Genomic DNA, 13,864 nt, shown 5'->3' on the forward strand with positions numbered 1-13,864 from the left:
TGTTGTACCTATATTTAATTGAACGCTGTCCCTTTAAACATCGCCGAGGATTGTGGGAAATGTAGTCAGCGCCGTGTTGCTGTTGTCCACAGCTGGTTAGCATTTCTATTGTCTTTCTTATGAGAGGTATATCCGCTACAACCTTTACCTCCTTTCTTATTCCTACAGAAGTCTCACAGTTTCATAGTCCACCATGGCGGACGAACAAGAGATAATGTGCAAGCTAGAGAACATCAAAGAAATAAGGTAAGAAAAGCTGAGATTGATTCCAAAGCAGACACGCTAGCCTGTGTTCAACATCTGGCCAATTCAGCCAAGATCGCAAAAACCGGCGTATTCTCACTAAATCTTTTTATTTTATATGCAATGCATGAATTTGCATGTATAGTCAACCTCAAAAATAATCTAAGCCATTTCTGCTTTGACAGGTTCTTTGTATCGGTCATGATGCTAAAGCAAACCGCGTAGACCATAAAAACAAGCAGCTTTGCACTAAATCCGAAAACATACACTAATTCTGCATGAACGAGGTTTCTGATCGCACCGTTATTTTGATGAGGATGACTGAGAAAAGCATCCTGTTGTGGTTAAGATACGAAACTGCAGAGCAAACGGTTCATTTCCTGCGGAGGGGTTCTTGATCATTTATACAACCCTCAGACATAAACATGATTGTCTGGTTTTTGTAAATATAGATTTGCACAGACGGGGTCTAATGCATTTTGTGATCGGATCTCTGAAACCACATAATTCGTTTAAAACCACATGCACCATATCACACCAGGTCTTTGCATTTGCATTGCATTGTCATATGCTGTCAAGCATTTGGAGGATGTTAACTGTGTTTTGTGTGGTTTTGCAGGAATAAGACAATTCAGATGGAGAAGATCAAATCTCGACTGAGAAGTGAGTTTGAAGCTCTGGAGTCAGAGGAGAAGCATCTGAGAGAGTACAAACAGGAAATGGATCTTCTGCTACAGGAGAAAATGGCTCATGTAGAGGAGTTGCGTCTGATACATGCTGATATTAATGTGGTAAATAAGAAAAAAAAATACATTTTGCACTGCACTATTTATCATATTGATGCAGTCAGTAAAAAGTAAATACACTACAAGTCATAGGTTTTTGAACAATACATTTTGTTATGTTTTTTTTTTTAAAGAAGTCTCTTCTTCTCACCAAGCCTGCATTTATTTGATCAAAAGTACAATTTCAAGAGTCCTTGCTAAATAAAAGTATGATTTCTTAATATATATATATGTATATATATCTATATCAGCATATTAAATTAGAATATTAGAATGATTTCTGAAGGACTACGTGACACTGAAGACTGGAGTGATGATGATAAAAATTTAGCTTTGATCACAGGAATAAATAACCTTTTAAAAAAAATTTTAATAGAAAGGGTATTTTAAATAGTAAAAATATTTTACATGTTTTTGTACTGTTTTTGCTGTACTTCAGATCAAATAAATGCAAGGGGAAAAAATCTAAAAATAAAAACTTAATCTTGATTGGTAGTGTAATTTATAGGGCTGTGAGATACTGAAGAGAAATGCGCTATGCAATAACTCATTAAATAATGCAGTTTTTGGTGTGATATGAACTGTGAACTATGAAAGTGAACTGTAGTGTTTTACTCTTAGCATTGCATAAAATGTAATTTTAACATTAGTGTAATTTTAACATCAGTTTATGAAGTGAATGAAAGGGAAAAATGAAACACTGCTTAGTCTTCACTCTGTTAATTCAATATGCACTGATTCTTATTTAAGCTACAAAAGTTATTTAGGCAAGAGCAGTGAGTAATTTTCTCTGTCTTTTGTTCATGGCCCCAAAAATTGCAAGCTGTTGCGATATGTACATTTGTGATATTTCAATAATTTAGATATATTGCACAGCCCTTATTTTATAAGCTCTACAAGCACTTTTTTTTCTTAAATATTAAGGATCTGATCCAGTAACCTCTGTGTTACCAGGTCAGTTGTCTCACCATTAGGTTCACACCACTGTGATTTATGGAGTGGCTGTATTTCTTTTCCCAGATGGAAAACACTATCAAACAGTCTGAAAGTGACTTGAACAAACTGCTGGAGTCAACCAGACGTCTCCACGATGAATACAAGCCACTGAAAGAACACGTGGATGCCCTGAGGATGACCCTCGGCTTACAGAGACTCCCTGACCTCAGCCAGGAAGAGGAAAAGCTCTCATTGGAGTTAGTAACACTGTTCCTTAGTGTGTGTGTGTGTGTGTGTGTGTGTGTGTGTGTTTGACTGGGGGAACTCCTCAAAATGAGTCATTGCAGTGTAGGAGTGTGTGTTTGCAACAGAGTAATTCTTAAAGCTGAGTCAGAGAATTTGCGAGACAGAGAGTGTGTAATTGTGTATGGGAAGGCTAAATTGCTTACTGTATGTTTGTATGCTTTTCCTCTCCTTTCAGCTACTTTGAGAAGCAAAAGGCTGAGTGGCAGACAGAACCCCAGGAGCCTCCTATCCCAGAGTCTTTAGCGGCAGCAGCGGCTGCAGCTCAGCAGCTTCAAGCTGCACGGAAACAGGACGCCAGGCAGACAGCGACATTCCGCCAGCAGCCGCCACCTATGAAGGTAAATATTGTATTTTATTTGGGAGTTTGCATTCTGAACTGAATGCTATGAGGTAGGTGGTCCAGGTACCACACAATGAAAATGACAACAAAGCAACACTTTCTGTTGAATTCACAAAAGAATGACCTGGGAATTTTGGAACTGGTCTGTCAAAAAATCCCAAGTTATCCATTTCATGCAACCTAACGTTTCCTTTATTGAAAGTCATTTACTGAACTACACTCAATAAACTGTTACCATGCTATTTTATTAGAGGCCAAGCCCCAAAAGAGCCGTAGCCCCTTTTATATCTGCTTGTTTCATAGGAACATAGGAAATTGTTGAGTTGAGTTGAGTTGAGTTGAGAAATTGATGATATTTGATTTGACATACTTGTAGTGATGGTCATGAATAGTGACCTGATCAATGTTGGGGTTCTTAGGACCAACTCTATAGCACCACCACCAGCTCAAAAATTCACTTTTCAAATGGTTATAACTTTTTAACCCTTTGATCTAATAAAGACACTCATTAATAATAAAGTACACCCATGACAGTAACTGCCATTTTGAAAAGTACAGTATTAGTTATTTTTCAATACTCCTCCTTCAATATTTGTCCAATTCGTATGAAAATTGGCTTAGCTGATCCCAAGTTATCCATATTTATGCAGTCTAAAGATGTCTTTGAGTCACTTAACTGACTCAAAAAACGATTCCTGTTATATTTTATTATAATTAAAACTGGTTTACATGTACACTACTGTTCAAAAGTTCGTAAGATTTTTATAAAAGAAGTCTCTTCTGTTCACTAAGCCTGCATTGATTTGATCCAAAGTACAGCAAAAACAGTAAAAGATTAAAAGTTTACTATTTAAAAGAACTGTTTTCTGAAACAATATACTTAACTGTTTCAAATAGTAATAATAATAATAAAAAAAAAATCTTGAACAGCAAATCAGCATTGAATGACTGGTGAAAATTTAGCTTTGATCACACAAATAAATTTGATTTTAAAATATATTCAAATAGAAAATAGTGATTTTAAATAGTAAAATTATTTTACAATATTACTGTTCTTGCTGAACTTTTAAATCAAATAAACGCAGGCTTACTGAGAAGAAGAGAATTCTTTAAAAAAAAAAAACATAAAAAAAGTACTGTTCAAAAACTTTTGACTGGTAGGGTAAAGTGATAGAGATGGTATAATGATTTAATTTGTTGTCTGTTTCCAGGCTTGTCTGTCCTGCCACCAGCAAATTCATCGGAACGCACCGATCTGTCCTCTCTGCAAAGCCAAAAGTCGCTCACGCAACCCTAAAAAACCCAAGAGAAAACCAGACGAGTAACATGCGTAGCCGCAAAACCCCAAAAAGCCTGACTAACACACAACCCCAACAGAATACAATTTACTCACATAAACGCACTCACTTACGCTCTCATGCATGCACATTTCCAAACACACACACACACTGACAGTCACTCACTGCGCATCTATACACACTCACCATTGTCCTGAATGAGTGGACCACCTGCAGTCTGATAACTTGACCTCTAATAGTGATCCTGTAGTTAACCCGTCTTCCTGCTTCAGTCGACATTAGGTCTCAGTTTTTCATTTCAGTTTTATATAAGTAAAACCTTGATATTGTGTTTGTACCGTGTCTGTATTTAGTCCGTAGTGGAAATGGATTCTGGTTTAGAAAAATTGAAGTGTACTATTCTGTGTGGGGTTTAATTCTAGTGCATTAGTTCGAACTAATTTCTCTAAAGTGGCTTTAGTCAATAGAGCCGTTTGTACGGTATTCAGTTAATGCTTTAACTGATCTCTAATCATTTTAATTAATTAATAATGGTATGATTTTGTATTTGTCTTTTAATGATTTTTTCCCTCCTGATAATTGGTCTTCTTGTATTATGTAACCATGGACTATCCCAGACCATGTCAGTGTTCTAGAATGTCTTGAAGGCCATTCACACTAGATGTAGATGGAGAGCATTGGAATGAATCAGAACGACTAAGTTAAGTAACTTAAAAATGTGGTGCTAATGGCATGAGATGCTGAAAAGACGGCCATTGAAACAAATACTCTGGAGACAAAGACCAACAATTAATGTAGACTACATGCAAAAGCATGTGTGAACAGTCCTCAAGAAGTAGAATAATGAGAAGTTGAATGAGAATGATAAAGCTTTTGAGTGAATGAGCTGTTATTTGTGTTTTGGAATTTGACCGAAGGGGCATTAAGAGCTTGTTAGAATCTTCAGTATTGAATCATTGTGTTTATGTCTCATCTTTTCTGAGAGTGTTTTTTTTAATAATTAAAACATGTGAACTAATAAACTTGTGTAATTTTTGTCAAAATGAATTTGTAGAATAATACAATTCCTTTTTGTTTGGTTATGTCATCTGATTGATTCGCTTTCTCTCTGTCACTCTGTCTGAGATGGGCTTGATATGTATCTGGAATTTGACCTTTCACCCATGACCCCTAACAATGCAATAATCCTTCTCTCTCTTTTTTCGGCTAATGTGTTTACCAGCATGAGGTTCTACATTCATTTTGCACTGTACTTTTGATCCTGAGGGGGGCGATATTTACACTCCTGCAAAAGTGTTGAAGACAACGATACGAATTATGCTCTATTGACAGCATTTGTGACATGCTGACCATTTCCACAGAAATGTCTACAATACTTAAGCTCAAGTAAGAAACACAAAAGTAATGCCGCGTTCCAGGCAACCCGTTTCTCGTGTTTTTCCAACCTTCTACCCGTGAAAGTGCACCCGAACGGCAGTCAAACCCGTAACTTCCCACTCGTGAACTCGTACTAGATCGATGTGCTCCCAGTTCCGAGTTCTGACGTGACATAGCCCGCGAAACCACTATGTCAGGGTTTTTTAGGTGCTGTGTTTATGCAAGTGGTACACAGTGGAAAATAGACTTTAGGACAATATAACGTTGCAAACAAATTAATAATAATGTAATAATAATAAATGTGCTCAGGCAGTTTGGGGTGACTTGCCTGGAACACTACAAAGTCGTGAGTCGTGATTTGAAGTCATGATTTACGAGCCTTAAAACCTGCCTGGAACGCAGCATAATTTTGCACTTAAGGTTCTCAACCAAGCAAGCGAGGGTTAAGTTAATGTATCATAAGATGATGGACATAATCAATACAAAACATTTGATTTGGGTGTATAGTTTAATTATATATTAAGAAATATTCTTTTATAGAGGGTTTGCACTTACTTCACAGTTTTGTCAGTTACCTGGGTGTGCAGCAATATTGGCTATACCCAGATGTAAACAACAGCATGGATTGCATTGGGTAAGGAACACTCCACTTTTTTTGGAAATAGGCTCATTCTCCAACTCCCTCGAGTTCATAAGTTGAGTTTTACCGTTTTGAAATCCATTCAGTCATTCTCCTGTTCTGGCGATATCACTTTTAATATAGCTTAGCATAGATCATTGAGACCAATATAGCATCGCGTTAAAAAATGACCAATGATTTTCGATATTTGTCCTATTAAAAATTTGACTCTTCTGTAGTTATACCGTGTACTAAGACCGGCAGAAAATGTAAAGCTGCGATTTTCTAGGCCGATAAGATTAGGAACTACACTCCCATTCAGACGTAATAGTCAAGGAAGTTGCTGCCATAATATGACCGAAGCAGGCGCAGTAATATCACGCAGCACATTTGGAAATGCTAACTTCATCACATTGGAAGTTACTGGGAATTAATTTCAGGCCCTGCGTGATATTACTGCGCCTGCTGCGTCCATACGGCAGCAAACTTCCTTGACTATTACACCTGAATGGGAGTGGAGTTCCTACATTTTCCACTGGTCTTAGTACACAATATAACTACAGAAGAGTCAAGTTTTAAATAGGACAAATATTGAAACTCGTTGGTCATTTTTGAACGCGATGCTATTGGTCTCATAGGATTCAATAAAAAGCTATGCTAAAAGTGAAATCGCCAGAACAGGAGAACGGCTGAATGGATTTTAAAACTCAACCTATTAACTCGGGGGGAATTGGAGAATGAGCCTATTTCCAAAAAAAGTGGACTGCTCCTTTAATGTACTACTAAATATGTTGTTCTGCTAATTTATGCTGTCTAAACCATGGGATAAAACGTGTGGAAGCTGCTAAATCTTAGTAAGCAGGAAAGCACCCAATATTTTGACAAATTAACGTAATAAAGAAAAAAAAAATACATACAAGCAGTATTGATTAAGATATATGCCTAATATTTAATCTACCTGACCGGAAATGATAAGAACAAACATAAATGTTGTCAAGATTCTTGACCTAGAAATCCTGGTTCAGTTTGGCCACAAATGCCTTTTGTTCCTCACAGTTTTTTGCATTCTTCTTCTTGTTTTGTTATAACTTTTAGCAGCCTATAGTACTCAAAATGTTTTCCCAAAATTAAAACTATTTTCAGCAACAATAATCAGCAAGAGTTTTGTTCGTTCAGTGGCATCGTTCACGTTCAGTGCCATTAATATGGCTGATTGATGACGCGTTGTAAAACACTCTATATACAGTGTATTACATTATACTTAATAAATACAAAACTAAAACAGTACATATCTCAGCAGCTTTGTGTGTTTTGCTTTTCTCTTTTTAGCATGTAATGTTAAAACACCTTTGTGATTGTGTGTGAGGAAAAGCAGATTGGTTTATTTACAGTCGTGTGCCTGAGCAGATTTATTTGGCTTCGTGGCTGTATTTATTCATGTATCTTTAGCTTCACATTACACGTTTTACATCATAACAGGATTTGGCCTGAAACTCAGTAGGCTCGTCTGCAGCTCGTTAATGAACTCATACGCATCTGCTTAAACTCCAGCTGGGCCATCCAGGGCCTAATCTCACTCACACACCCCTCTTTACCTGCACTAATCCCACTCTCAGGGGCGTGAGGAGATCTGCATCTTTTGTCCTCATCCCTCCTGCCGTTTCCACACACAAACGCACAAAACCCGCTCAGCCACACACACAAGCAGCTGTAACGGCTGGAGAGCTTTACAATCACAAAGTACTGTAAAGAAAAACCCAAAGCTCTTTGCAGGACAAAGAGACACTTACTGTTCAAGAAGATGATCTCTAGCACTTCAGTTTAGGGAAATTATTGCCACTTCATTTCAGTAAATTAATTAAACTAGCTCTAGTTTATTAAAACAGTGCTGTTTGTGTTTTCAATGAATCCCTATTAACAGCTATAAATTCTTTTCATTTCACTAAAGGTTCTTTACAGTGGAGAAATGTTCTCTGTATTATTGCCATTGTTGTAAAATCCCCCTTTGCAATGCTTTATTTTTTTAAGAGTATATGGTGAGGTAACAATTCCAAGTAACTTAATGATCTAGTTTCACAAACATGAAATTGTCTTGAAATATTAATATTTTTGTGTAAGAATGAGAAGACAGTCAAACAAATGGCCTATGAAAATAAATTTATTCTCTAATCTGTTATAAATAACATTACAATCGGTGATTACTGAGCAAACATCAAGTGTTCATGCAAATACACTCCTATGAGAAGCATTAATACATCATAAAAAGATACCAACCATGATCGACATGATGTTAGTCATGATTGTGAGCGTGTGTGGATACAGAAAACATTTGAGGAAGTCATCCAAGACAGTATCCCTGAGACATTCTTATTCCTTATGTAGTCCCACACAGTTTTATAGTCCATTTGTAGTATTCTAAACATCATCAGATAGTGACAGTAGGATAGATGGGTTCTGTGTGCATGGACCCTTGAGGAAAAGGCTGTCCGTGCACCTGGCCAAACGCAGGACGGGCATCCAGGAACGCAGGGGCCATCAGCATGCTGCGTTCCGGAGGGAGAGCGTAATTCATGTAGGGCTGGTAGAACTGTGGCGCCCCCTGTGGAAGTGGAGGAACATACTGCTGGGTCTGAGAGGTTGGGAATGCATTTCCCATAGGGCCGTAGAGGTTCACACTTAACTCAGATGGCGGAGGGCGAGCGTTTGTCATAGATGAGCCTGAAGTGGAGGTGCGGGATGGGGTAGAGTTGTCCACAGAGGGTCCTCCAGACTCCAACAGGCTGGTTTGAGCAGCGGATGGACCCGTTGGACGATCACTCGCTTTGGGTTTCACACACTGGCAGCAGCAAATAGATACAACTGCACCAACCAGGACGAATGACAGAAACGCACTCACCACAATTACAAAGGGAAGATAGGTTGGAACTGGGGAGGGAAAGAGAGAGTACAGAATTAAACATGAGGATTATGAAAATATGCATGTCAGGGGTTGATGAAAAATGCCAGGGAAGTTGCAAAAATGTCAACATTAAATTAGATTACAACACAATTAATTTCAAATGTTATGTTTTCAGAAAAATCTAGGCCTTAGTATTAAAATATGCTCAGGTAAAAATCTCAGAAATGTACTTTATTTAATAAAATAAAAATGTATGCACAAATGCATCGAGGTAGTCAGCAGTGACCAATGAATTTGTTTCATACAATTATTCAAATTCATAACATAGTTAAATAAATGATAACAATACTACACTGTAATTTGATTTACTAAAATTGTAAACTAGAATATGCTAGTTCAGTCTTAAAAATGCACGTTTAATTTAGTGTCACGTGCCTTTTTTGTAACTATTTGTGAACTTTACTTGCAATTTCTGAGTGAAAATTGTTTCAAATTAAATCCTACACCATTTTTCAGTGTACAAAATCAAAAAAGGTTGAATTCCACAAAGTTATATAAAGACTCACCACTTTCTGTTAACTTTCTCATGTCATCTATGTTCTCAGATTCCGAACCCGCGTCGCAGGTGCTCTGATCGAGGCGCGCCTCCGCGTATGTACAGCAGTACTTGAGCGCGCATGTCCCGCAGCAGTACCGCGCGTCCTCGCCGTCAAAACGCTCCGGACACTGGAATCCCCGGTGCCAAGTGTTGAAGGAATCCGTCCAGCCGTGACAATATTCCCCCGATAACGCAAAAGACACTGGGAGAACGATTGATACCAACAGAAAGAGCGCGCAGGAGACGGATGAAGCCATTGCGTTTGTTTAAATCCTCTGACTGGCAGAACTCGTTTTAATGTGAAGGTCCCGCAAGCAAGTAGCATCTGATCTGGAGTTACTGTCTGCAGTGCAGGCGTCATTTATGTGTTTGCTGGACCCCCATCCCCCCTCCAAACACGTACACATACATTAGCAGCCCCTCCTCCCAGCAGCCCCTCGTTATCGGTCATCTGCATTTAAAGTTAGGCGAGTTTTAGTGATTGGCATGGTTGTTTATTTGTATGTTTGCGCTGCTAATTACTGGATACAAGGTATGACAAGCGGTGATGAACTCAGTCTAAATGAAATCAGCTGCCTGGGTCATGAATCAAAACTTTAACCAGATTAAAATCTCTGTCATTTTTTTTAAGTAAGAGTAACTGGGGGCTTCACATAAAAACAGTCAAAACTTGACTCCTGAAAATGGAGAAAGAAAAAATACACCCATTCAGACAAACCTCAATATTCATAAACAGCCTATGTGTCAGATACATAACTTAGATATACATATAGCATGCCTATTCATGTCTGAAGACAGACGGAGCCTTTTGTATGTGTGTGTATGTGGGGTTAAAGGTTACAGACTGTTCTTGTCTGTCTCTGTTTACTTTATCTGAGACGGGGAGGTCAATTCACTATCAATGCACATCTAAACACACACATTCGTTAGCAACTATGAAACCCCTTATGCCTTGGTTGTCAACTAGTCTTGCTTCTAAATACAGATTCAGAGATTCAAGAAGTGAAGGAATAGTACAAGAATTGCTTACTGTACAAAAGTATACAGTCAAACCAAAAATTATTCAGACACCAGATATCATTTTTGATATTTTTTTTACTAGTAGATGCAGGACATTATAGTTAATTTATGTAAGTGAGGATAGCAAAATAAAGTAAACTGTGACATATTATACCCAAGAATTCTATATACAGTGGACCAGTAAAATTGATAAAAATTTGGGACCAAAAATTAGATTTGACACTTTGACCTGACCATGTTTAGTTCTATACCTTTCTATCAAAATTTTCTGACATTATCAAGATGAATTTGTTCTGACACAGTTTAACTCTTGGGTTCTTGTCATTTTTTATTACCATTTACCCTAAACCCTAAACTACAGGGAGTAAACTGTGATAATGTGAGAAATGTTGAAGGTGTCTGAATAAATTTTGGTTTGACTGTATATAAAATAGCCTGAAAATTAAATATTTTTGAATTATATATATATCTTTTTACTAAATCTTTCTTGAATTTTGATGATTTTATAGTTTTGGCAGCCATAAAACAAAACTTGTTTATTCTTATTGTAACGGAACCATTATTTAATGTAGTCTGGGTCATTCATTTTGCTTATCCTATAATTTTATGGTTCGTTTCATTTTATTATTATTTATTTATTATTTATCCATTTATTTCATTGTTTTTCCTGCTGAACCATTGAACACAAAACATCCAAAAGACAATACTATGGAGAAACATATTTAACATATTTTTAGTGCTGTAATTAAATTGGTGAAGAAATAACAATTTAATTGTTCACTAATTATTCAGATTATTCAAATACATTCAGGTTATTCCACATAACATCTATGCACATCCATCTCTTCAGGACTCATTACCAAATATGCCCCACTGCGTTCACTGGAACGTATTTTACCTCCATTCAGATTTGACATCTTTGACTGTATCCCAAAAAACAACAACACATCGTCGTTCACATAAATCTCTGTTGCAGCTGGGCAGACCTGATTGTGTCAAGCTATTAACAGAGATTAGTCCTCACACAAAAGACAGTAAATTGCCATTGTCTGAGAACTAACACATTAGCATCAGGTCAACAAAGCCTGTCTCCTGAGGGTGTGACAGGCTCGGCTTATTGAATATGACTGAGTCATTAACTTTAACTAGGTGCTAAAGAACTGCATACATCTCTCAGAGACTGAGACCAGGAGTAACGCATGTACATGTGTGCAAGCTCCAGATGGTAAATGTATTTCTGAAAAACAAAATAACTAGTAATGTGACACCATTTGGTGGTATGTTTACAGAAACTGGGAAGGGAGACTAGAGAGAGACAATAAGAAACAGTGGAAGTGAGAGAAGAAGAGACAGTTGGAACAAGAGAAAGTGAGAGGAACCGAAAGAGAGACTGAGAGGCATAGACAGGAAATTGGAACTAGTTTCAGGTTGTATTAAATATCCTTCATTCACATGTAAAATCTTTAAAAAATATTTGGTGCTCAAGAAAAATGTCTTTGTATTTTTGTAGGAATTCAAGTAATGGCTTTCCCATCAAATATGAGCATAAGTAACTAATATATCCTTTATTTAGTTTCTGCATCTATTTATGCTACTTTTTATAACATTTGTGACCCTGGACCACAAAACCAGTCATAAGGGTACATTTTATGAAATTAAGATATGAATAAGCTCTCCATTGATGTATGGTTTTGTTAGGATAGGTCAATATTTGGCTGAGATACAACTATTTGAAAATCAGGAATCTGAGGGTGAAAAAAAAAATCTAAATATTGAGAAAATCGCCTTTAAAGTTGTCCAAATTAAGTTCTTAGCAATGCACTTTACTAATCAAAAATTAAGTTTTGATATATTTACGGTAGGAAAATTACAAAATATATTCATGGAACTAATCTTTACTTAATATCCTAATGATTTTTAGCATTGGCATTTTGACCCATACAATGCGTTTTGTTGGCACTTGCTACAAATATACCCATGCTATTTACAACTGGTTTGTTGTCCAGGGCCACATTTATGATACCATTAGCAACTTTTGTCTTTTGTAGGCTACCTGCTAGTCAAAATCGGACGAACATATCTGTCCTTTCTAGCTGAACCTTGTTGACATGCCTGAACCTGGTAGTACTCACACTGAGAGTGCAGGAATGAGATACATGAAATGATACCGCTCTGATGGAGCTGAGTTAAGTGTTAGACAGCATTTGAATCTGTGTTTAAAGATCCATCTGCAGATTTTATCATTATCCTGAAGGGTCTGATTCATGTCTGTTTTGTTTATCTGATTCCCTGCTCTGGGTCGAGATTCCTAAAACACATTAGCTTCTCTAGCACCCGAAGGCCTGTTTTTTTCGGAATAGTTTCAACAAACTCCCAGGCCGCATCTAAAATAGGATTCTCTCTAAGGTACTTATTTTGAACAAGTACTTACTTCTCAGCCTTTAAAAATGTTTGCACATTAGCTTTCATATTTTGCTATGTGCACATTAGCTTCCAGTTACTTTAGCTGTGCAAGAAACAGTCCATTATGCTGCAAACTGGTATTTGTTGTCATATAATTGTGTAATGTAGCACAAATAGTTTTACTGTGTACTATTACTGTGTACTTCGTTATTCTTCTAATTATTTAGTGGCTGATGAAACAGATGTCTTGCATATTTACAGAAAACAGATTTACAGAACACATAGCAAATATGGTTGATACAGTATGAACATGTTTATATAATCTGGACATACTATATCTGTTACATTGATGTTTTCAAGTGACCTACAGTTGAGGTCAAAAGTTTACATACACCTTGCAGAATCTGCTAAATGTTTCATGAATATTTAAACCCTTTCCAACAATGACTGTATGATCTTGAGATCCATCTTTTCACATTGAGGACAACTGAGGGACTCATATTCAACTATTACAGAAGGTTTAAACACTCACTGATGCTTCAGAAGGAAACACAAGGCATTAAGAGCCAAGGGTGAAAACTTTAGAATTTGAAGATCAGGGTAAATTTAACTTATTTTGTCTTCTGGTAAATATGTAAGTATCTTCTGTAGATTCTGAAAGGCAATCTAATTGGAAAAAAATTGATATTTAGGCAAAATATGAAAAATGTACACGTCTTTATTCTGTTCAAAAGTTTTCACCCCCTTGCTCTTAATGCATCGTTTTTCTTTTTGGAGCATCAGTGAGCATTTGAACATTCTGTAACAGTTACATATGAGTCCATCAGTTGTCCTCAGTGTGAAAAGATGGATCTCAAAATCATACAGTCATTGTTGGAAAGGGTTCAAATACATAAAAAAAGCTGAAAAACCAAAAAAAACTGTGGGACCTGAAGGATTTTTTCTGAAGAACACCAGGCAGTTTAACTGTTCAAGTCAAACAAGGGCTTATGAACAATTATGACTAAACAAAAAAACACAGCTGTGGATCATTCAGGTAT

At 36.9% G+C, this 13,864-nt stretch overlaps 2 protein-coding genes across 2 annotated transcripts; one reads left to right on the top strand and one right to left on the bottom strand.

The window, feature by feature from the left end:
* The first annotated feature begins 61 nt into the window (after positions 1–61).
* zc4h2 (zinc finger, C4H2 domain containing) lies at positions 62–5,000 on the top strand. Its single transcript, XM_073841058.1, has 5 exons — positions 62–246; positions 863–1,034; positions 2,049–2,221; positions 2,446–2,608; positions 3,822–5,000. The coding sequence occupies exons 1-5, from the start codon at positions 194–196 to the stop codon at positions 3,933–3,935; spliced, it is 675 nt and encodes a 224-aa protein (XP_073697159.1). The 5' UTR covers positions 62–193; the 3' UTR covers positions 3,936–5,000.
* A 3,329-nt stretch (positions 5,001–8,329) lies between these two features.
* shisa2a (shisa family member 2a) lies at positions 8,330–9,658 on the bottom strand. The gene is made up of 2 exons (XM_073839884.1): positions 9,370–9,658; positions 8,330–8,829 (listed from the first exon to the last, which is right to left on the bottom strand). The coding sequence occupies exons 1-2, from the start codon at positions 9,656–9,658 to the stop codon at positions 8,330–8,332; spliced, it is 789 nt and encodes a 262-aa protein (XP_073695985.1).
* Between the last annotated feature and the right edge of the window lie 4,206 nt (positions 9,659–13,864).

Source organism: Garra rufa, chromosome 5, assembly GCF_049309525.1.
Source record: "Garra rufa chromosome 5, GarRuf1.0, whole genome shotgun sequence".
In the NCBI taxonomy this organism is placed as follows: domain Eukaryota; kingdom Metazoa; phylum Chordata; class Actinopteri; order Cypriniformes; family Cyprinidae; genus Garra; species Garra rufa.

Bases quoted from the DNA above. Each gene is read 5' to 3' on its own strand.
- zc4h2 (XM_073841058.1), top strand. From the start codon at position 194: ATGGCGGACGAACAAGAGATAATGTGCAAGCTAGAGAACATCAAAGAA. The intron at 247-862 runs GTAAGAAAAGCT...GTGGTTTTGCAG, and splicing joins GAGAACATCAAAGAAATAAG to GAATAAGACAATTCAGATGG. The intron at 2,222-2,445 runs GTTAGTAACACT...CTCTCCTTTCAG, and splicing joins GAGGAAAAGCTCTCATTGGA to CTACTTTGAGAAGCAAAAGG.
- shisa2a (XM_073839884.1), bottom strand. From the start codon at position 9,658: ATGGCTTCATCCGTCTCCTGCGCGCTCTTTCTGTTGGTATCAATCGTT. The intron at 8,830-9,369 runs GTGAGTCTTTAT...TTCCCTCCCCAG, and splicing joins GAGAAAGTTAACAGAAAGTG to TTCCAACCTATCTTCCCTTT.